This window comes from Sinohyriopsis cumingii, chromosome 5 (genome assembly GCF_028554795.1).
Source record: "Sinohyriopsis cumingii isolate HCF-2022 chromosome 5, ASM2855479v2, whole genome shotgun sequence".
Lineage (NCBI taxonomy): Eukaryota > Metazoa > Mollusca > Bivalvia > Unionida > Unionidae > Sinohyriopsis > Sinohyriopsis cumingii.
In genome coordinates this window covers 38,056,533-38,082,573 of record NC_142965.1, presented here as the reverse complement: position 1 = coordinate 38,082,573, position 26,041 = coordinate 38,056,533, and the positions used below count along the sequence as shown (strand labels likewise).

The window sequence follows — 26,041 nt, the reverse complement described above, 5'->3', positions numbered from 1 at the left end:
GTTTTGCAATGTGCATAACAACAATACCCACTCGCATATCACGCTTACGTCAAAAATAGGAACTGTTAATGTATATTCAGTTGAAATAATTCTATTCTTCTGACAAGTAAGAACCTTTTAATAATTAATGTTACTTTTAAACAAAGATATTAAATGCTTTGAAGAATGTAGCTTTCTTACTAAATACATTGCATAAACTTCTCACAAAAAATATAGTCTCCCTCTGGAAAGGCTTCCCGTCTTATAAAGCCACTTTCTCGATGCAGAAGGGGTGGCCATATGAGAGTGGGACCACAGTAATACTATGGACCCAGCGGCTAAAATAATATCAATGTCTATCAGTAAGGGTTGAAAGAAAACAAGGTGAAACTTAGTGTTATATCTTCATTTTCTTTTGTAAAACACCTTTGTTTAACAAACTTTTTATTGTGTCGGCTATAACATGGTTCACTATATTATACCATTTTCAATATGTCACAGTTCTCAGTATAATGTGTTTTGGAGCATTTTGAGGAGGGAGGTGATGGCTCACAATTACCACAGTATAATGAGGGAGAATGGTACATACTCTGAATAGAGCAGTGTGTGCTGTAAGCTTCAAGGTCTGTTTCTAAATTCAGAGAATTGTCTTGTTACCTATTAATCAAGAGGGACTTTTACAGTAACTGCTGCAAGTCCATAAATGTTGATTGTACCATGTATTCTTTCAGCTGTCACTTACCAGTGTTATACATTGGCCTGGAATATGGACTTACCAACAACCCAAAGCTTGCTGAAAGGTTTTTTACCCAGGCACTTAGTATAGCTCCAGAAGATCCATTTGTACTGCATGAAATGGGAGTGATAGCTTTTACTAATCAAGAGTAAGTACCGTATTTTCGTGCATTTAAGACGCACCTAATTATAAGACGCACCCATATATAAGACGCGAGTTTTGACGATTTGTGTAAAAAAATATTTTACATAAGACGCCCACAAATATAAGATGCACGCGGCCTAGCCATCTGCCGCACTGAGCAATTTATCTCCAGTGGTTTCCTTTCCTTTATCATAAATGAAAATTTGTCCAATGTTTCATCACCCATCGGATGTAGACAAGGCTTCATTACCATTTTTAGTTGAGATCAAAGAATTGTCTGAGGCAGGACCGCAACGGTTATCGTTTATTCTTATCTCCTGCTGGGCCAATAGCGGATGGGTTGAGTACCTGGTATCTAGATTCTAGAACAATAAACGCCAGATGTAAAAGCGGCTTCATTGATCTGCTAGGCCAAGTCTTCAGCGGGTGGGATTAGTACCGTACATAGACCAATAAATGCCCGATGTATGCGGTTAGCATATATACCGGTAAACTTGGGAACAGTCTCTTATTACCTGTATATATAAATGAGTGATCAATTTGCTTAGCATTTTTAAAATTTATAAAATTGTCACGATGCCGAAGCGAAAATCATATACGGCCAACTTTAAATTAGACGTCATCAAGTTTGCCAATGAGCGTGGCAACAGAGCTGTTGGAAGAGAATTTAGCTGCAGCGAGAAGAATGTATGTGATTGGAGGTTGGAGGAAGAGGAGATTAAGAAGATGAATCCAAGGAAACGAGCTCGTAGAGGTAGAAAGGCAAGATGGCCGAACTTGGAAGAAAATCTAGCCAACTGGGTGCGTTCGCAACATGACAGTAACCGTGCCGTTTCAATGATAGCGATCAAACTGAAGGCTCGAATTATTGCTACAGAAATGAAGATCACAGACTTTCGTGGTGGCAGTGTCAACTGGGTGTACAGGTTCATGAAACGGAACAATCTTGTAGTCGGTCATGTACAACTGTTGGACAGAAGCTTCTGGACGATTGGGAGAATAAATTGGATGTTTTCAACACCTTTGTTCAGAAGGAAATAAGTGAACTGAAGTTGGCAGATGATGACATCATCAGTATGGATGAGATTCCAATGTCATTCGATGTTCCAGCTACAAGATCAGTGGCAGAGAGAGGAGTGAAGACAGTCGCGATTGATACCACCAGACATGAACGAACCAACTTCACTGTTGTATTGGCCTGCACTGCTGCAGGAGGAAAATTGAAACCCATGGTTATCTTTAAAAGGATAACCATGCCAAGAGAAACGTTGCCAACTGGAGTTGTTGTTGTCTGCAACAAAAAGGGCTGGATGAACACAGAGGTGATGCAGACCTGGACGGACAAATGCTTCAGAACAAGAAGAGGCGGATATTTCAAGAAGAAATCTCTTCTGATTTTTGATGCAATGGCTGCCCATAAGGAGACAACTGTTCAGAAGCACATCAACAATGCTGGAGCCCACATAGCCGTTATCCCAGGTGGCCTGACTTGCAAGCTACAGCCCTTGGATGTTGCCGTCAATCACCCATTTAAGACTTTTGTTCGTGAGGAATGGGATCGTTGGATGACTAGCAGTAAACACACCTTCACGCCAGCTGGTCAACAACGTTGTGCAACGTACGTAGAGACATGTAATTGGGTTCTACTGGCATGGGAGAAAGTGAAAACTACGACAATAATCAATGGCTTCAGAAAGTGTGGGATAATTCCCGAATCGGCTAGCTATATCAGTTCTTTGGACAATGACTCAGCTGCATCCGATACCACTGACGCCAATGAGGATCAATTAGCATCAGTTATGGAGTTATTCCGCGATGACGACAGTGAATTTGATTCAAGTTTCGATGGATTTGAAGTCGAAACTAATGACGATGAAAATGAAGATGAATAGAACAATATGGTACATTGATTTTTGATCAAGTCAAACACTATTTAGTAACAGTTTATTATATTGTGTTTAATAAAATTTTTAAATATATGGTAGAACTGATTTTCATATTTAAGTCCTATATTGAACAAATTCTTGTCTCGTTTTCGAACTATTTAGTCTTGTCTTGTTTTCGAATGCACCCACCAAAGATACTGAAAATTTAAGTATCTTTGAACCCAACCGGATGTATAGGTAATATAGCCGCCGTAGTTTTTGCTGTGATAATTAGTAACAATGAACAAAACTATTTAAACATACTATATTATATAAATTTAAAACATTTACTCCTGCTAAACTTAGATCTGCAATAATTATACAAAACATTGAAACAAAAGGATTTGAAATTTGAAGTGGCCTGCATTGGATTGGTACACATGGTAATTACTGAACACTTACCCAATTATTTTTACAACTAGGAATGAAAATCGTGAAACGTGAATATCGACCGCAATAATCGTCCTTCAATATCACACACTGTACCGTTCGTTCGTGTTAAAAAATACTTAGATAAGACGCCCATTAATATAAGACGCACCCTGGGTGCGGGGTAAGTAAAATTTTGTATAAGATGCGTCTTATATACACGAAAATACGGTGTGTGTGTGTGTGTGTGTGTATGTATATATATATATATATATATATATATATATATATATATATATATATATATATATATATATATATATATATATATATATACATATATATATATATATAGATATATATAGATAGAGAGATACTGGGGGGGAGGGGAAGATATAGATAAATATTGACTAGAAATGTGACTGTCTTTTATGGCATCATTTACATATTATGACTATTTTAAGTGTTAAGAGTTACCATCATCAACAGTGCTAAATTACCATCATCAGCACTGTAAAGAGTTACCATCATCAACAGTGCTACGTTACCGCCATCAACAGTGTAAAGAGTTACCATCACCAACAGTGTTAAGAGTTACCATCACCAACAGTGTTAAGAGTTATCATCAACAGTGTTAAGAGTTATCATCATTAACAGTGTTAATAGTTACCATCATCAACAATGTTAAGAATTACCATCATCAACAGTGTTAAGAGTTACCATCATCAACAGTGTTAACAGTTACCATCGTCAACAGTGTTAACAGTTACCATCAGCAACAGTGTCAAGAGTTACCATCATCAACAGTGTTAAGAGTTACCATCATCAACAGTGTTAACAGTTACCATCGTCAACAGTGTTAACAGTTACCATCAGCAACAGTGTCAAGAGTTACCATCATCAACAGTGTTAACAGTTACCATCATTAACAGTGTTAAGAGTTACCATTGTCATCAGTGTTAAGAGTTACCATCATCAACAGTGTTAAGAGTTACCATTGTCAACAGTGTTAAGAGTTACCATAATCAACAGTGTTAAGAGTTACCATTATCAACAGTATTAAGAGTTACCATCGTCAACAGTGTTAAGAGTTACCATTGTCAACAGTGTTAACATTTATCTTCATTAATAGTGTTAACAGTTGCCTTCATCAGCAGTGTTAACATTTACTGTCATCATCATTGTTAACATTTTTTATTATTAGGAGAATACCGTACATACTTGCGTATAAGCCCGTTGGTGTATAAGCCAACCCCCCCCCAAAAAAAAACAAAACTGAACAGGTATAAACACTAAAAAGTGCATGACCCACGTATAAGCTGACACACAACTCTGAGACATCACAAGATGCACACAGTAAGTTCTAAATGCATTTATTTAGGCCTGTTTATGTTAACAAAAATTACACATATACTTATCTTGGGGTTGGCATGTAAGATTATTAACAGGAAATGGTATAAACTTGTTTGAAAAGTAATTTAATTTTCTGTTTTTTATTCTTTCTGCCTAATTTAGATTTGTGTATAATTTCATCAAACGATGACAAGAACTGAGCAGTCATGAGCTGCTGTAACACTACATCTCCCTTTTGACTCAGTTATTGTTTTTTTATGCATTATTGCATTGGACATTTTATATCATGGACCAGTAATTACTTTTCTATTTTGCCTTGAAATTGTAAATACATAACTCATTAAAATGGGATCTCAGTATGACAACACAACGAACGACAATATGGTTTGATTCAATGCTCGCAATTAGGCTACTGAGCGTATTTATGTAATGGCGCCACCACATGTACATTGTAGGTTTGAACACGCACTAAATGAAGTACATTCCACTGAATGAAGTACATCCCTTGGAGTTGAATCATGGCCCCACTGCATTAAACTTTAATGATATCTCCAAAATACAATAATGAAGTTTCAGAAATAATGCTTCAAAAATTATACTAATATTGTAAAAGCTGAGTTGTAGTTTGCTTTCATGTAAGTGACCTTACACCAACTCTTACAACAAGAGAAAAAAACCTCACGATTTTTGGGGTCGCTCCACACCTACCTCTTGCTTTCATAATATCTCCTGATTTTTGCAGAGAACTCCCTATTATTACATTATGTCTTAGATTTTTATTTCTCCTTAAAAAAGAAAAGTCCTACATAAATAGATATATCGTATGCAATCCATGGAAGCCATGTTCTCTTGTATCATCTGTAAATATTGTTATGACAAAATAATTACTAGATAGTATTCGCTTCTTCACTAAATAGAATGTTATGTTACATTATTCACATAAATTTATGATTTGTTTCCTCTACAACAATACAAAAATCAAAAAGTAAACCAGAACAAAAAATAAACCACAACAATAAAATTGATGACCAATACTGTAATTTCAGTCCTAAGAATTATCACTATGAATACTGTAACTCCATTTGCTATAGCACCATTCCCACCAAAGAAACTTACATGAGTGAACACCTGGCATTTTATACCATATATATATATATATATATATATATATATATATATATATATATATATATATATATATACGAATATTAATTACCATTGCTAAATTAAAAGAAGGAATGAAAAGACACACCATGCTGCATATGTGTCACAAAAAAATAATTCAGAATACATATGTTTTATAGTAAACAGTACTAAATGCCTTACAAGCTGTATCATCTAGAAGGACTTCATTCCCTAGGCATACAAAGGGAAATGGTGACTTCTAATCACTGGTGTCACATCAGTGACATCACATCATTCTCTGCCACAATTTTTTAGCTGGCCAACTTCTTTCTTATTCTCTTTAATATGTTCTGACATCATGGAGATGATATTGGACACAACAAAGACATTTCCAGGCCAACCAGGCCTAACACTAACCTCTCATTTTTTAAAAAGTCTTTGATGTGACTCAGCCAAGGTTTGAACCCACATCCTCCTGCATCTGAGGTGGAGACTCAAACCACTTAGGCCACTGGGGCAGTTCATTCACAGATATTATCTGAATCATACAGAAAACATCCACAACAGCTGGACCAGGCATTATCTGCCTCTCAATTCTGAAGACGTACATAACACCACAAACTCTAGCCACTTAGTTAAAGGGATTTATAAAAACTGTAGACTGACCTCTCAGGAGCAGGCATTTCCTATCACCTCAGCCAGTTTGTATTGGCCAATTTTGTTGGATTTGCCAGGAAGGAATTAAAGAGTGAGACCATAATCAAATGCAGAATCCCATTCTTGAAGGCACAACCTTAGACCAAGGCTTCAAAATGCCATTCTTGCTTGGCCCAGAAACTTTTCATAGTGAGACATCAATCAATGCAGAATCCAACAGGGATCTCCTGTGCATGTTTATAAAAAAAATTGTCACATGTTATGCTAAACTAGCATTAGGAAAAGTTCATCCTTTTAGTAGATCAATTGTACTCCTTCTGGATGACACGGGCAGTAGTAGGATGCTCATCATCTCCTCCTATTACCTATTCTCCTGATGTAATGTGATCAGGTAATGTGTTTGAGGGAGAAGGCAAATTTTTTTTAGTAATTGTATTTCTCCTATAATATTTACCTGATCACATTGCAGATAATCTCTCCCAACTTTCCCCACAATGCAAGCACCGTTTAAGGTGTCACTCAAGGATAAACTGGTTTAAACCAGGCATAACAGTAACCACCTAGCAGGAAGAAAGGGGAGCTAATCTAATGTAATGGCTCCAGGTTAGGAGAAACATAATTTACTGAAGAAAGTGCTTTCTCCCAGCTGGTTTAGAAAGAATAATGCCAAAGTTGTAAATACAGCCATTTAAGTGATTTTAGAACTTTATAAGCTTTCTCTCCACTTTGTGGGGAAGTGGTGTAATCATGAGTATGTATTTGTTAATGTTTGAACAGTATACAGTCTTGAACACCTTTCTTGATCATTTTTGTAGTTTAGTCAAGAATTCTATACACAGATATGCTTAAAAGTATTTGCTTAACGGCCAACATTTGTCCCCTCAGTTTTGAAACATCAGTGTGAAAAATTTGACTCGGACTCTTGACTCCATATTTGATACTTTCATATCAGTAAATTGTCTTATTTTTATATAGAGAACCTAATTTTATGCCAGTTGTGAGTTATACTAATTCTACCTATGACTTTTTAATGTTAATGAAAATGAAGTTTTCATAATTTAAGTCTGTGTTTAGATATTATGCTTAACAAATATTGTGATATTGGTGTCAGACAGGGTTGGAGAGGACTGGGGTGGATTAAAGAAAACTTTGGTAAAAGCTCAAAGAGAAGTTTTGAATGTTTTCATTTTGTGTGTGTTATAATTCTAGTTTTCAGTACAAGTTTCAATTGAACTCTCGTTATTAGATGGGTCCAGGCAGAACATTACTTCAAAGATGCACTTGCGAAAATCCAGGCATTCAATAAGGAAGTGATGGTGGAGAAGTGGGAGCCCTTGCTGAACAACCTAGGACATACATGCCGTAAATTGAAGTAAGTATTTGAGGATCATTTGCTTTCATTAAATATGACATTTATGAAATGAGTTAAATAATACTGCATATTGTTTGTGGCTTCAAATCAGTGTCCTTTATTATGATTGACTATTTTTCATGGGGTTCTGATTTTGTTGCTAGAAACCACTGATTTAAAGACCCAGCAAACAATGAGTCTTTTTGAATCCCAAATTTAAACACCAACAAAAAGGTAATGTTTCATAAAACCACGAAAATGTATGCCCACAGAATTAAATGAATTAACAGTATTTCATGTCACAAGTTGTACCAAATATTTTGTACAAGCATATTGTAAGTTTCATCAAATTTAGAGAATAAGCTCTGGAAAAAAGTTCTTTCTTGAGTAGTTTTACAAATCTAAATCTTAGCTATGTAACAGAAATAAGTGAAACAGCAGATTTAGTGAAATCAACAAACAATTTATTTATATAAAGTTACAAAGTGAAAATTTAATAGATGCTTACAGTATTGTGAATTTAATTCCAAATAATTCTAAATGTCCTATCACAAGTCCAAATGTATAGAAATGTTCCGGATGAATTCCAATCATCTCGAGTGCTCTGATGTACCACAGTGAAACAATCCAGAATGACTTTAGGTGAGTTATCAATTTAGTCTCAAAGGTCATCGAGCACTTTGTAATTCTGTTGAATAATTTATATATAAAATTCCTCTCAAATTATATCTGTCTGCATGAGTTCGAGTCTCGGATTTAGCCAGTGTGGGTATGTGAGAAAGCTTGTCAGTAGTTTCTCGTGGGTTGGTGGTTCTTTCTGGGGTTTTCCTGGGTTCTTCTTCCACCATTAATACTGGCCGCCATGTATAGCCTATCGTATGCTGAAAAATGGCGTTAAACCCTACAACAACAAAAAATATCTGAACACAACTACAAACTCTGATCATAGATTCCCAAAGACTGATATCAAACAGGAGTGAATATGTGTTCACCAAACCTCCTTTATTTACATCCTACTTTATTCAAGTTGCAATAGAATGTTCTGCAAAACTAATAATTTCCATAAAAAAATTCAATAACCTTTGAACTCAGATTCTAGTGAACATCTTGTTTATTAGTTAAAATCAAGATAAACATCATGTAAGCAAGAACTTGATTTACATCCTTCAATCCCAATCATGACAAAAGTCAAGCACACAGTATAAATTCAATATACATAACATTAGTAAAATATGATATTTTTGTTGTTCTATTAAGTTTACTCTGAGTCAGATTCTGAAATCATTCTGTACAACCCAAGTAACTAGCAGGCTTTATCATGTTTTGTACTTATTTGGTGGTATTTTTACAGTGTGACATGGCATTAACCTAAAAAAAATTGTTATGCCTTCCAGTACAACATTATGATTTCCATCCTACTATCTGTTACCAATTTTGTTTCTGCACAATAATTCAAGATGTCCACTGTCTACAATTACTAAGTTCAAGCTTGACTCACATAGTTTTCTGCAAAAATTGTATGGAATTGTGGACACTGTTTAACTTAGAATCATGCCCTTTAGTTGCACAATATTGGTGGGGGCATTCATAGTATATGGACACATTTCTAGTTTCTCCAGTATTTCAGGAAGTATGAGGAAGCTCTTGAGTATCATCAGCAGTCACTTGTGTTAGAACCTCAGAATCCCTCCACATATTCTGCCATTGGCTTTGTCCATGCACTGATGGGGGACAATGTCAAAGCAGTTGACTACTTCCACAAGGTAGGGTGTCTCTTTTTGCAATCACTTCTGCATCTATAGCCGATATAGTAAATTTGAAATGCATTAAAATTACTTTTTTTGGTTTGGTTTAAGAACTATAACTTCACATCATCTTGTCCAAGATATGGTCTCCTGTGATACAAGAATTTATGAAAATAAGTCCTTTATTAACAGGAATTCAAGAGCCAATGTATAAATATCCTTACAAATCTTGGTATTTACTGAATCATGTCACAGAAAGGAACCTGCTTTTGATCTGGAAAAATGTTACGGGTCCATGTCAGGGTAAATACAATGTTTTGACTTCATTTATAAATCTAAATTGTGTTCATTTTTTCATGATTGTTTTTTTAATTAGTGACAACTGATTTTGACACTATTTCAATCATTGGATCTTAGGTAAGTTCACTGTAATCCTATTTGATACATGGGAAGACGTTCCTACAAAGATGGGTATTTTTTTTTCAGAGTTATATTACTTTCATCATCATTTGCTCTATCAAATTTTATCTTCAGAGCTTTATTGAAGTTCCATTTCAAACCATTGTAACTCATATAAATTCATTTCATTTCAGGCCTTATCTATACGAAGGGATGATGCTTTCTCCACAACAATGCTGGGAAATGTGATAGAAGCTCTAATGACAGAGTTATCTCCCTGTAAAGGTGCACCAAAACTTACCATATACATACATACACACCATACCTTTATAAGATTGTCTTTGTCGAGGAAAATTTATTGAGGAGAAATGTATAATAAAGCATAGTGCAGCAAATTCAGAGAAACTGTCCGAACACTATTGAGATCAGTGGATCTTTTATTTAAAGCAGATAAAGGAAACATACATATATATATATATATATATATATATATATATATATATATATATATATATATACACAGATAATACTATCATACAGGTTAGAGAATTTTTAATTTGTACTCTACAGAGATTCGAACCCAGGTCAACAGGTAAACAGCACAACTCGCCTTGCCTGAACACGAGAGCTCATATTCCCTCATGACTAAGCACACATCACCAAATAAATGATGTTACTTAATCAGTGTTATATGCACTCGAACCTCTGTCTGCGTGGGTTCGAGTCTAGGATTCGGCCAATGTGGGTATGTGAGAAAGCTTGCCAGTAGCTTCTCGTGGGTCGGTGGTTCTTCCCGGGTTCTTCCTCCACCATTAATACTGGCCGCCATGCATAGCCTATCGTGTGCTGAAAAAATGGCGTTAAACCCCACAACAAAACAACAACAATATGCACTCAATCTAGTAATTAATTCTCATGTATCTACACAGTAATTCCAGATTCCTATGAAAGAAATCAAGGTATATAGAATTAATTATAGAGAATTATAAATGTACACCAGACAGAACGGAAAGTGCTATCCCTGGATTCCTATAGAAGAATGCTTGATAATTGTAGGCAGAATATATCTGTCTGGTGTATGTATATAGCTCACTTGATCCATGTAGAAAAGTGACAACAATAAGATGAATATAAGTTGTGTAATTATATCATCAGGATATATTACACTGGTCAACAGTGAAATCATTACTGACTTGAAAAGGCCCTAATCTGTAGTATTTTGGTGTGCCGAACACGAATATAACCGTGAAAAATTTGTATTGGCTCTCGTTTTGAAGATATTCATATACCTCATTTTCTATGTTTCACTGTGTAAATTTCTCCAGTAGGACTGCAGCAACATCCGGAATAATGATGTAACATTGCATAATACCATCATGCTCACATCATCCACAGTTGATTGCATCATTTTCTGATGCAATGCAATACTAATGCCATGCGGCTGCTGAAGTAAGTTGACGTCAGCAGTGTACTATACATGTGTAGGCCTATTATACTAATGCCAGGCGGCTGCTGAAGCTGACGTAAGCAGTGTACTATATAAAGCCCAATCAGATAGGTTCAGCATTTAAAATATTTTAGACGTTGTGCGAGACAGTTCAAGCTACTGTTACATAAAACTTATTATTTTATCCATTTACGTACAATAAAGAACAGTAATGCCTCGAAAGTGTGTTAATACCGCGGACAATTTTTGCTATATTTGTGGGGAAGTGACATTTGCCAACCAGAAGAAAAGTATCAATTCTCAAGTGAAGAAGGCATATCATCTTTACTTCGGATGCAAGGTTGGTGACCAAGACAAGCCTTGGGCTCCGCATATATGCTGTGCTACATGTACAACACAGCTTTCACAGTGGTTGAATTGCAAAAGGTCATCAATGCCGTTTGCAGTCCCAATGGTGTGGAGAGAGCCAAGCAACCACCTAAATGACTGTTACTTCTGCTTGGTTCCTCCTCTTTCCGGCGGAATAACGAAGCGAAAGAAGTCGAGAATAGTCTACCCAAACATTCTGTCTGCATTGAGACCAGTTCCACATGGTGAGGGACTTCCTATTCCAGAACCTCCAGCAGAATATTCTCTTGATTCATCTGACGAAGACAAAGGTGAGTCGACCTGTTCTTCTCCTGGTCCATCAGCATGCAGTGATCCAGATTTTCACTGTGGTGCATCATCAACCCCACACAGAATAACACAGGAAGAACTAAATGACCTGATTCGTGATTTGGACTTATCAAAGAACAAGGCAGAATTGCTAGGATCAAGACTCCAACAATGGAATCTTCTAGAAGAAGATGTCACAATTACTGCATATCGAAAGCGCCACCAGCAATTGGAGCCTTTCTTCAGAAAGGAAAGTAATCTGATATTCTGTTCCGATATTGAGGGCCTCATGAATGCTTTAAAAATCACTCATGACCCACAAGAATGGAGACTATTTGTGGACTCTTCGAAACTGAGTCTCAAGGCTGTGCTTTTGCACAATGGAAACATTCTTCCATCTATTCCAGTAGCGTATGCTGTCCACATGAAAGAGACATACGATAACTTAAGGCAGCTACTGAATTCCATTGAGTATAACAAGTACAGCTGGCACCTCTGTGGTGATTTGAAGGTAGTTGCCCTTTTAATGGGACTGCAGCAAGGATATACAAAATACATGTGTTTCTTATGCGAGTGGGATAGCCGAGCAAGGGAAATGCACTACATGAGGAAGGAATGGACTCACAGGCAGAATGTAGCCATTGGAGAGAAGAATATCCAACACCCAGCTCTGGTTGAGGCTCAGAAAATCTTGCTACCACCCCTTCACATCAAACTAGGTTTGATGAAGAACTTCGTGAAAGCCATTGACCGGACTTTGCCAGCATTCCGATACCTGCATGAAAAATTCCCTCGACTCAGCGAAGCAAAGATTAAAGAGGGAGTTTTTGTGGGTCCTCAGATTCGAGAGCTTTTCAAAGATGACCGGTTCAACAACTTGCTGGAAGGTGACGCGAAACAAGCATGGAATGCTTTTCGCCTAGTTTCTACAAACTTCCTCGGAAATATTAGGGCAGAAAACTATAAGGAACTAGTAGAAGACATGTTGATGAAGTATAAGAAACTTGGCTGCAATATGTCTCTAAAGATTCACTTCCTTCATTCCCATTTGGATTTCTTTCCTAGCAACTGTGGTATTGTTAGTGATGAACACGGCGAACGTTTTCATCAAGATATCGCAACAATGGAACAAAGATACCAGGGAAAATGGTCCACTACAATGCTGGCTGACTACTGCTGGACACTCCTCAGAGATGCTCCCGAACAGCTGTACAAGAGACAGGCGAAGAAATCTAAGATGTAGTCAATGACTTGATTTTTTATAGGTAGGCTATTACAGTTGACCTTTTACTATTGGAATGCATTTCGTTATGTAAACATTAATTTCTTGCAGATTACAAAAAAACTAGAGCCAATTTTGCAATTTGACTGTCATATTCGTGTTCAGCACATAAAAATTGATAAGAATTGACTAATTTTATTTCAGTAACATGACTTTTGTAAAAATTTGTTGTCCAGTGTTAGAGGAGCAACCAAACTAGCTGTTGAGTTGGAAATAAAAAAGATCTTTTTTTGATAACAGGGAAGCAAGATGTTTTATAACCATGAACTGATATTACAATTTTCACAATCTCCACCATGGTCATTATTGTAACATATTTCACTGGCAACTAGTGCTTTGAATTTTCTCTTTACCAGTTTTTGTGAAGGTTATTGTTACAAACCATGCATTTAAAGATGCAATGAACAATTATTATTCTGTGGAAACAAGAGGATTCATTGCATGATCCATAAAAATAAGAAGCAATAAAAAACTTATCAAATAAATAAATTCAATATTTTTACTACATGAAGAATATATCACTTTAATATAAAAACAGTATGATAAACAAACTGGAATTTACAAGAAATTCTCATCGGAGCATAAATTAAAAGCATTGTACAGAGAGGTCTACCGTGTGAGCCAAGAGCCACTGCCAAAGCATAGCCAGGTTTGGTCTGTTGTATGATTGGCAGTAATTGCAACTCAGTTCATACTGGAGTTTTGTTGTATGATTGGCAGTAATTGCAACTCAGTTCATACTTGAGTCTGTTGTATGATTGGCAGTAATTGCAACTCAGTTCATACTGGAGTCTTTTGTATGATTGGCAGTAATTGCAACTCAGTTCCTACTTTAGTCTGTTGTATGATTACCAGTAATTGCTACTCAGTTCTTCCTTGAGTCTGTTGTACAATTGGCAGTAATTGCAATTCATTTCCTGGTTTTGTCTTTTGTATGATTAGTAGTAATTGCAACTCAGTTCATACTGGATTTTGTTGTATGATTGGCAGTAATTGCAACTCAGTTCTTCCTGGAGTCTGTTGTATGATTGGCAGCAATTGCAACTGAGTTCATACAGGAGTCTGTTCTGTGATTGACAGTAATTACAGCTCAGTTCATACTTGTCTGTTTTATGATTGGCAGTAATTGCAACTCACTTCAGTCTTGATTCTGTCGTAAATTTAAAATCATTTGAGGTTTAGGGATGAAACTTGGTAAACGTGTCCATGATCACTAAAAGATGTGTCATGTACCTCATTAGGGACCCTCTAATTTAAAAGGTCACGATCAGTTAGTGTTTGTGTTTTTATCACACTGTCTTTTGCATTCAATAACTTTGAAGTTTTTTAACTTAATGCAGCTTGTAACACATGTAATCATTAGCGGATGTGTTGTGTACAACATTGAGGGTCTTATATTCATTGTCACCATCATGGTGCTGTATGTTGAATTTGTATAGTACACTTTCCTTTCCAATCTGTAATGTTGGAGCCCATTGAGATAAAGGATGTAACTTTGTATAACTTTATGTAATCACAAAGGTTTGTTGCATACCAAATTGTTTCAGTCGTCTAACTGTAAGATACATGGATCAAGTTTGGTATACTTTTGTCAATAGAATTGGTGTTGCATTGCACATTTCAGTCTTATCCTCAAGGTCAGTGCCACAGCACAATATTTTTATGGTCACCGATCAATGTTTCTTTTACCCCATTTCAGCATTAAATTTCGTTCTCTGATGCTATTTAAAATGTGGCTTGCAGTGTCTGCCTAATATTTTTACAGCACTGTCTGAAAGGTCATGATGTAAACTTGTATTGCTGCAGCATGTTAGATGGGGACAACAATTCCCTGAATAAGGTTGTTGAAATTAAATATGGTGTTTGTACACAAGTTACATTTTGCCACAGTTCTTCCCCTCTTCTGAACTTTTTTCTATTGCCTTAAGTTTTAAACTTTATCAAGCAACTCTGGTTCAAGTGGGAGTACTTTTGTTACTGCAGTAAATTTTCCTGTACCTAGAATGACCTTCATGGCAAGCATGATTGAGTACTTGTTTATTTGCCTCTACCTGGAACAACCTTCATGTTGCAGAGAATTAGTTAACTGTCTGTGAAGGGATCCTTGTATTGAGTAGTTGTGAGTTTGAATCCCAGCCATGTCATACCAAAGACTTCTAAAAATGGTACTAACAGTAGCCTTGCTAGGCGCTCAGCATTAAGAGGTTAGTGTTAGAACTGGTCAGCCTGGTGTCATGATAATGTGACTGGGTGGGACATCATGCTACATGTCAGTGGCATGATGTCCTATTGCTATACATTACTTTAAACTGCCACACTGCAGACATCTTAGTGTTAAGACTGGAAAATTGTTAAAGCTATGTTAAAAATCTAAATCATACACAATTTGTCTGATTTATGTATATAATAAAACTTGCATGTCTGACCTGCATTATAAGTGGGTCATCATTTTAAGTGGGTCCTCCATTTATTGGGGCACAATTTATCAAACATTTAATTTTTAAATCTGTGATAAATCTGTGTAATTGAAGCATGTTCAACCAAAGATGTATGTAGATTTTCACTATTTTCATGTAGCATATGTATGAAAAGATCATTGACAGCTAAAGTGAAAGTAATGATGATGACACTACAGTCAAGTAATATCTGTATAGTTAAGGGTACATAATTTATTTGAATAATGATAAAGAAAAGTCTTTTGAAAAATGCAGTTGTTTTTAGCTCAACTGGTCATAAGATCTCTTTTGATTGTTGGTAACATATAGAGTTATGGCCCTTGTTTAACTTGACGTTAGGTTTTCAAGTTTTAGCTCCAGGAATGGGTCCTCATAAAGGTAAAGACACACCCAGGAATCATTGCTGACTGCACTTATTAATTCCCCTTAAAGTGTTAAATAAGTGTATGTACTATAAGAATGTGGCTTGGCACTGTTTATGAGTAAAGAATTTGGGTCTAGACTTGAGGGTCAGAGAGACATCAGTTGTTGAATAAAGGTTGTATGAATGACTTCTAGTTTTAAGGTCGAGATGGGTTAGGAAAGCAGCGCCTCAAACAGTTATAGACAATTTAGGAACAGTGTGCTCCAAGATTTTCTTTCCCCTCCTCAGTTTTGATTTATAACTGAATCAGCATTCAAAAGCTGACATATGTCAACTAAGGTGAGTAGTATCAGGCCAACATGGGTCTCTTGCATATTGGTAATTTCCAATACTTTACAATATATTGTAAATTGTACTGCTAGAAATTTTAAAGTTCAGCCAGTCAGAAATCATATAACATTTGCAGATATGCTAGTGGAATTATTGTACTCTTTTGTATTGAAGATGAACCAGACACAGTTCCAGCATTTCCTATTGCAACAAAGATCGACATGTCTTCATCAGTAACAGAAAGTCGACATGAATCTTCATCATTAGAAGATGCCAGTGACATTATCAAGGAAGTTGAAATGGAGGGTGCAGACTGAAAAGTATTAAGGAAACTCCAAAGTTATTTTACACTAACATTATAAAGGAAGTAAAAATGGAGGCTACAAACTGAAAACCATTAAGGGAGTGACATTATAAATGGAGGGTATGAACTGAAAAAACATTAAGGGAACTCAGAAGATATTTTCTTACCAGTTCATATTGAATATTAGCATATACTGCATGTCAGGTAGGATCAGCATATCATATTTATAATATAAAATGACATTTGCTAAAACCATTTAGAAAAATACGAGTCACTTTATTGCTTTATGCCTTGACAGTATTTTTTAGAGGAAAAGACAGACATTTTTGCAAAACCCAGGTGTTGATTGCAAAGAAAGATAATTGTAGGTGCAATGAAAATTAAATTTAGAGTGATTGATATAAGTTAAAATTGATATAAGTTAAAAGGAATTAAAATAGGACTGTAAAAAATTTTAAATTGTGTGCTATTGATTTCTTGAACATTCTAAAAGCACAGATAAACACAGTTTGTTCAGAATTTTGGGCAGGAGCATATATTCAAAGAATCTGTATTTACTTGCAGAGTTTTAAAGTTTGGGAAAGGCTTACCTTGAAGCATGGTCTTTTATCAGAGAAATCTGATCTAATTGAACTTATTGCATTATGCATTTTCAGTGACATTCACAGCAGTATTTGTATAATATCTCTGGATTCAACATCCGGGAATTACATGTTTATTAATAAAACAGAATTAATGGTGTAAATGAAGGGTTAGGTTGGACAACAGCTTCTTATTCTAGAGAGTTCTTTGATTCTAACATTATTACAGTAACAAGTAGATGATTTACAGTGTTTCTTCTTGGACCAGCTCTTGTGGGATTTAAACAAAATAGACAATAAGTCCAAAAACAGAAAGGAGATTTAAACCCCTAATGCTTCCAATTATGTGCACAAATTCATTTATGTTAAATCATCTGCATAATACTAAATGTGAAAAGATATTGGCCCTAAACATTGTTGGGTTACATTAAAACAGCTAATATTGATGTTTCATCAAATTATAAGCAATATAATTTTTTCTTTGAACTGAGAAATCCGTCAGTTTTTCACATGCGTGCAAATTAATCTGATGTTGATCGGTGACCTCCATGGGTCAGCCAATTTCAGTCAAAAGCAGGAGTAAGGATTTGACAACATCACCATTGTAAGGCATCAGTACCATGCTATGTTTGATATGGTAGGTGATACTTATGTGATATGCTATTCTCATTTTGCATTTGATATGCAGTACTTGGCCTAGCATTTATGAGTATGTTTTTTCTATAAAGGCACAACTGATGCACATTATTTTTTTACAAGTTTGTGTCATATGCTTAGCAATTAACGTGGAAATCTGCAACAGCAGAATTTGTCTTCAGTCCAAGCTCACCCTTCAAAGCATTCCAGCACTCCAGTTGATCACCAATATTCACCTGATTATTTTTTTCTTTTCTAATGCATGCTTTTTCATCTCAGTTCAACTGAAAAATAACATGCCTGCCTCTTCTCTAATCAGTTTGTCTGCCACATGTGAATCTTGTTGTTATTAGATTAGTCATCAACGGAGTTTGTAAAATGTATCACATCACTACCTTTGGAGCACTCCTGAAAAAGAATGGAATTACAAGTGACATCAGTGACCAAATTAAGGGTGGCACCTACTAATTCTTAACTGAATATTTGAATGTTGTTTAAACCTAACATCTTGATTATTTGAAAGAACAGTTGATATCAGATAGCTTTTTTAACCAATCATTTTCTTCCTTCCAAGCCTTAGTTAGATTGGAATAATGGTAACATTTATGAAAACAGCAGCATTGGGGCTTTAATTTAGCCTAAGTGTTGCAAAAAACTGAGCAAGGCTCATCAGATTTGTTTTTTTTTTACCTTGATGCTTAAGCCAATCATTAACTGTCCAAATTGCTCAGTGACTGTTTTTATTGAAAATTTACAAAATCCATCAAGTGATTTTTTTTATTGCATTGGTCATTATGCTTGAACTATTTTCTCACATTTTCCTTATCCCATATATAGCAAAGTTTGGGATCATTTGGAAATAATTGCTTACTCAAGATATCCCATAATATTTCTTATTTGAGATTAAGAGCTTAAGAATAAACTCGGTATATTACCAGATTGTAACATTCTCTATAAAAAAAATATGAAACAGAGTCGAGTAACATTGAGTTCTATTACACTCCTGTTTTATTAACATGTTTTGCTAAAAGAAAAATGTATAGTGTCTACAATTTTCATAAGCTTGTGCTTCCAGTCGCACCATATGACCTTGATGAAGTTCCATTTATCATTTGCTAAAGCTGTGAAGTATTGTTAGTTGTTAGGAGGTAGAAATGGAATGACTGTTAACTGATTTCGTTACTCCAGTATAACACTAAATCATGAATGTTATAGAAATGACTACTGTATTTACAGTATATGTTGGGACACCGAATTTCTTGGGACACCTATACATTATTTTTTATAGTAATTCTTTTGTGCACTGTATGTTCTGAGACAGCATTTTTTCAAGTCATAAGTTGTGGGACACCATTAAAATCATTCAAAAATTACATGTCAAAAATGCACTCAAACGTAAATTTTATTAAAGAAACTTTTTTTAAAAAAAAAAACACTGGGTGTTGTTTGATTACACTTTTCTTCCTAGATGCAAATTTGCTAAGAACAAGACCTCAGGTAAGAATAAATTGTTTGTGTATATGAGAACAAGTTCAACTTTTTCAGTTCTAATTTATAAAATAACTTCTGATGAGCACAGTAGAAACTGTACATTGTAATTATGTAAAAATATATTCAGAGAGAGAGATACCAGTTTTGATGGTACAGAGGAATTGATAAACATGCTAATTCCGAAACTGAACATCTTTTATTTACACAGCAGTGATATCTGTCATAATCCAAGTATAGATTTGAATGCTACTAATATATTTAATTTAAATCCTTTAATCTGTCCACATTCTTAATTGCCCACTCATCCTCAGGCTCAAATCCATCAAATTTATCCTCTTTACTGTTGCTGCCATTTTCATCTCATTCAGTATCTCATATGATATTGTCTTCACATTCATTCAAGTTATTGTGAATACCACAAACTTTAAATGATTTTCTGATAGATCTGGCTTGTCCTGAAGCGATTCGACTACTTTCACAATCCAGTTTACAACTATTTGTTTGTCTGCACTCATAACACAAGACTGTTGTCATTTTCCTTGGAAAGGCCCTCTGCTTTACGAATAAAATTTGTCCAGCTTTTCCTCATGTCAGACTTGATGGGTTTATTAACACTGACGTCTAGTGTCTGCAGCTTGGAGGTACATCCATTCAGAATAACTGCAGGCACTGTGTTACCCCTTATCAAAGCCTTTTTTTAATTATAGAGTATCTGTAATACGTGCCTAGAATAAATCCATCACCAAAACAGATAATTCCTTTCCTGTATACTTCCTGTGTTGGCTTGCTTTGTAATAAATTAACCTTTGTATTTGATATCCTTCTGGTAAGTTCAAAGAATGAATTTATAGCTGTTACAAGGTGTGTTTATTCAACACCTGGGTTTATATTTGCCATCTGTCATTGTAATTGATACTAACAGGCATTGAGTTTTGCAGTGCAAATAATATACACATCGGTGTTAATTATTTGTATGTGTCCCAATATATATATATATATATATATATATGGTAAATATGGTACATGAGTAGCAAACAAAGTGGTAAAACCCACATAAACTCAGATGAAAGTCAAACAGATAGTGGAACTTCTGTTGAAGAAGTGGTAAAACCAAAATAAACTCAGAAATCGCTTGAAAGCTGAAACTTCACAAAGACTGATGACTAATGCTGGAGGGACATAAAATTGTAGACTTTGATGTCGCTGGCACTATTGGAGTATTGTTGAAGGCATTACAGAAGTGAATCCTACAGTAAAATAGGTTATTTCAGTCTTTCAGGCTTATAAAAAATAAAAGAGACTTTAAAAAAAGTAGCTAATTGTTTTTTTGAGGTTGGCCTTTTATGATCATACCACTCACCCAGATTTTCCAAGGAAGTGTGTTGACATTGTTTGGTCATGATGGGACATTATTTGCCAGTACTAGACACTATTTCTTTGGGACTACATGTCTCAGAGACTACAGTCTATCATAAGTCATACCTGCACTAGAGACCATATGAATGTTTTAATTTTTTCCTTCATGTAATTTTTTTAACATGGACATTTTTTTGTCTGCATTGGGGTCATATGTGATTTAAAAACAAAAATCAGGTGTTTGTCACTGTTCATGCTTTAGAAGAAACTGCTGCCATCATTGAAAAGCATGAAAGTCCAACTTCGATTTTGCTCTGTCAGCAAAAGTTGACTTAAATGGTTTCCAATTGGACTTATTATGTCTGCAATGATAATACAAGTCAAAAGCATCATTGTTAAGAGTCTCTACATATATTAAAGGACCACCCATCTTCAAAGAACACATTTATCAGTTCCCTGATTCATTTCTTTTTTCTAGTAATAAAAATTTGAATGTTTGCACAAAGTTAATGCATTTTTGTTATTTAAATAAAGTGTTTCCTATTCATTAGCAGTGCACTAGTAAACTTTGACATCTAAGACACCTGAAGTCAACATACTGCTGTTTTTGTGGTGGCTTTATATTCTTACTGGTACTCCTGAGAAAAATGTCCCTAATTGCAAGTTCCAGTACATGATGACTATTTGTGAAATTTGATGAAGTCAAATTATACAATGGGGACAAGCATTATGGAAAGATGGAAGTTTTGGTTTTGTGGTGTTTAGTGCCATTCTTCAGTACATTGTATATTTGGTGGATGAAGAACTTGAGAAGAATCACCAGGAAGTTACTAGCAAGCTTTCTCACATCGTCATGTTGGTTGAGCTGAGACTCCAACTCACATGAACAGATGTGAGATGTATGTTGTTGTTGTTGTAGGGTTTAATGCCATTTTCCAGCACACAATAGGCTATACATGGCAGCCAGTATTAATGGTGGAGGAGGAACCAGGGAAATACCCGGAAAGAACCACCAACCCTCGAGAAGCTACAGGCAAGCTTTCTCACATACCCACATTGGCCGAATCTGAGACTCGAACCTACTCAGACAGAGGTGAGATGGCAGTAATCCGTAACGGAGAGCGCTTTAGACCACTCGGTCACTCGGGGCTCGGTGAGATGTATGAGGGATCAGTAAAGGCAAGTGCCATAGATCTTTTGGCCACCTGCAGGCCCAGAAGAATGGAATGATATATAGATACATATGGATAGTCCTTTCAAATGCACTGCATCCAGCAAGAGATCACATCATGGACTGATTGGGATAAATTTATAGTACTTACAATGGACAGTGCAGAACTAGTTCATAATTAGCCAGGGGTTTTTTAAGTCTTATTAATCATTGTCAAAACAAACAAACAAGAAAAACAATAAACATAAAAGAAAGAATTAAACTCACAAAACATTAAATAGTAAGGTTTTTGAGTTCTTAAGGAAACTAGTTTTTAAGTAGCCTTAGTGTTTATAGCTGTCACCAAGTCTTGAAGACAATTGCAGAAGACAGATATACAAAACAAAACAAGACAAGAAACAGTTGAACATTTTTGTGAGTTCAGCACAGTCATTTGTGTTTATTTTACATCTTGTTCATTTCTTTTGTAATCACCTTCAACAAAACATAATGAGAATCAACACACTTGGGATAGTAAAAACTAAATTTGCACTTTACTTTGAGAGTTGTTTTAAGCATATAAGAAAATTATTTTGGCACACAGTTTTAGCTATTCTGTAGTGTAGAAGTTCCATTTATTGTTTGAAAATGTAAATATTTCTCAGTGTATCAAAAGTAAGGTTATCACAATACTGTTTTTATTGGGTTATACATTGTTTTACTATTAGTCTACACAGTATGAATGCATTACAGAATGTGTGTTTGTGTGAACTAATTCTAATTATTCACATATTATGCATGTTATATATTTACTCATTGTTTGCAATCGTTAGAAAACATTTTCGTCAACAAAGATAAATTATTTGACTTTGCCCATCAAAATCTGCATACTTTATTAACCTTTTTGGATGTTAAAATCTGCATACTGTGCTAGCTACTGGATGTTGAAAACCTTTTATTCCTATCTTTAACTTACAGGGGTAAATAAATAATTGTAAAAAATACTTAATAGTTATGTTTTCACTATGAGAATCCTATTCAACACAAGTTATTGTAATGTTTAAAATAGGAGCAGTTTATTACCAACATTACAATTCTGAATCTGGAAAATAATTGCTTAGCTGCTACATTATGTTATTTATTCAGTGTTAACTCTCACACATTATAAAAATATTGATATTATTATACAGTATACCCATTGTGTGACTTGTACTGCAAATACATGATGCATGCTGATCCAGTAATTTCCCTATATCTTGGACATTCTCAAGCACTTGTAGGACCCAGTAAGTTTGTCATTGCATATTATATCACAGCAGGTCTGTTGTAACTCAATGGCACATAAAATGTCATCCTTTGTATTTATGTATGATTTAGTCATAAATTTAAAATGGAACAATATTTCTCTTCAGTCATCTTATTATTCACTTTAATTTTGCAAGATACAATTTAAATGCAGTGTATCATTTAATGAATGAGGGTATTTGATAAATAAATTGGTGTTTGTATTGTTGGATATTTGTATATTGCCAGATATACATCATTCCAACAAAGGAGCAATCGTATTGTAGCTTAAATGAAAACAGAAGGACTGTATGATTAGGTCTTGCAAACAGCAGTCATTAATGCAACTTTGACTGCTAACGTTTGCATATTTTTTTAATTTTTGAAAGTGTTGTTCAAATGCAGAGATGTTGGCTACATTCAGAATACCAAAATATTTCATCAATCATGTTACACAAACACATTAAAGTTAGTAATTACTTTCTGCTACCTCCTGAATCCAACCCTCCTATAGACGTGAAAGCATCATTTTACATACATACATACATATACATACATACATACATACATATGACCAATATATATACATATATACATATATATATATATGACCGACAATGGGAAGCAACTGTTTTCAAGTTTACTTGCGTGGTCAACAGGCCTCCTTGGAATTTATTGGATTAAATCTGCCTTCACCCCTCAAGGGCAGAGAAGAGGAAGCCGAATCTATTTCTTCCAGTTATTAAGCCTGCACCTTACCACGATACAGGGAAAGCTTTATGTATACAGAATTTCTCCTCGCATCCCCTCCCCCTCAATTGCCAAATACCGAAGCTTCCTCCCCACCATTGCACCTGCGGAGACAATCCATCCACCGATGATAGAGATTTGGAAGAATGCATGCTCAATATTATCAATAACTAGAGTGTCGAACAACGCAAACGCCTATTTAGTCTTTATATATTTTGGGCAACCTTCTGGGTGCAAGTCATGCCTTCCCCCCTTGTTTGTGTTCGATGATAACAAAGGAAGTTTGGGGGTGTATTTAGACTTTTCCGGCCGACCCGGACAAAGTTTCCTATCACAATACCAATATCTCTGCCGTGGACCTAACTGTCCAGCCGTCTGAATATCGATATATGAATCGTCGACGACGACATCATATTGTGAATGTATGGGTCAGGCCAACCAGATACCGGTCGTCCAGCCAGCCGATCCGGTTTTATCCATGCTGTACGCATTCTGCGATCCGGTTACCCGGCCGACCTAGCTGACCGCATATTCAGCCGGCCGCATAGTTTCAACTGACCGTAGCGGCCGGTACGTATACCAATATTGTCTCATCACAGTCCTCCACGTCAGTGGCGGACAAAGCTTACTAAGTGAGAGCTTCCGTCAATATTGAATAGACGGACGGACATCAGTCATTCAGATTTCAACTGCAATATTCTAAGATAGCTGAAATTTCTGGTCTTTTTTGCTGACAAAATATGCGATCCAGATACTGGCCCTTTTTTTTTCTCGGCCAGTCAGCTTCCAGCAGCTTTTTCACCTAATTGATATCAGACGGATACATATATTTATCACATAGAAGTTTCTGCAATGTATAAGGATATTACGGCCGTTAATATGTCCTTTCCATATTTGTATAAGGTGGACAGACACGTTTTCACTGCTACTTCGAAATTGGTTAGGAATTTTGTTTAGATTTCACCTCTTCTCGATTTGGCTTATCTGGCCATTTATTGCTTGGGGAAAATTCAGGAAATGAAGATGCATGGGATGATTTAAGCATCATGTTCGAAGAGATGAATAGGGCAGCACACCACACGATGGGAAATGCTCTGACCACTAACTGCAATTTAGACCTAGTTAGAAAAGACATTTTGCGGTCATCGTTGCTCAAAGAAAACCACGCTGCAGCCGTTCGCGTTTTCTCTTTTGGCTCACCACTCGTGCTTTGGGGCCGAAACTGCACTTTCCATCCTCAGGCCATAACCTCTTCAAGACGAGACCTGTCTCAGAGAATGGACGATAAACGCCAGCGTAATTAAATAGAGGTTATTCTTAGGCTAGACCCTAAAGAGACACAGAATCAGTAGACCCCCATTCCATTTTTTTTTTTTGGAATAGAAAGAAAAATTAAATATTTCTTTTTATTTTCCAGTGATATGCTGAAATATCTGACATTTTCAACGGTAAAATTAAGTCTTTGTGATGTGTATATGAAAGCGACGCAATTTTTACGATCACATAAAAATGGTGAGGTCTGAGGTTAATTGCTGGTGCAGTAACGATTTCAATAACTCGCATTAATTCAGCTGATTGGCTTCCTAAGAAGTCTAGGCAAATATATTTTGCATGCAAAAATGACAACTTCACCGATTAAAATCAATGATTGATCTGTTATGACGAACCAATCATCGATCATTAATTTCAACCAATTCCCAATACTACTCATTATACCTGTAATATCTTGTATCCCTTTTCACCTATACTTGTGAAAATTAGTATAATACTACACCTCGGGGAGTGTAACCATACCAAAAGTTCGTTGCCGTGACCTAATTTTTACTTAAATCATTCCAGTATTCCAGTCACTACACCCGCAATATATTGGAACCTATTTTACTTACACGTGAAAAGTGACATTTACATGTATCTCAAGGAAAGTGGCATAATATTCACAATAGAGTGGAATTAGTCCTTCAAGTCATGTGTATGTTACAATCTCTGTATCTTTCACCCTGTTATATGCTATGAAACTTTGTTTCGATCCTACACTGATCGAACTTTGTTTCGATCCTAAATTGATGAAACTTTGTTGATAATATATTGCAGTAATATTTCATTTCCTCCAACAGGTGACTTAGTCGTTGGCTTTGATTTGCAACCAGCGGATAACGGGTTTAAATCTATT

General features: G+C 35.7%; 1 protein-coding gene across 1 annotated transcript in view; it reads left to right on the top strand.

Annotated features, from left to right (window-relative positions):
• LOC149798969 (cell division cycle protein 16 homolog) overlaps window positions 1-22,841 on the top strand; it is an 83,079-nt gene extending 60,238 nt beyond the window's left edge. Inside the window, exons 13-17 of the mRNA XM_089957879.1 lie at window positions 711-863; window positions 7,535-7,660; window positions 9,267-9,402; window positions 9,978-10,068; window positions 16,494-22,841. Of these exons, the coding sequence (XP_089814005.1) occupies window positions 711-863; window positions 7,535-7,660; window positions 9,267-9,402; window positions 9,978-10,068; window positions 16,494-16,636 (649 nt within the window). The 3' untranslated portion in view covers window positions 16,637-22,841. The remainder of the gene's footprint in view (window positions 1-710; window positions 864-7,534; window positions 7,661-9,266; window positions 9,403-9,977; window positions 10,069-16,493) is intronic.
• Window positions 22,842-26,041: the final 3,200 nt, after the last annotated feature.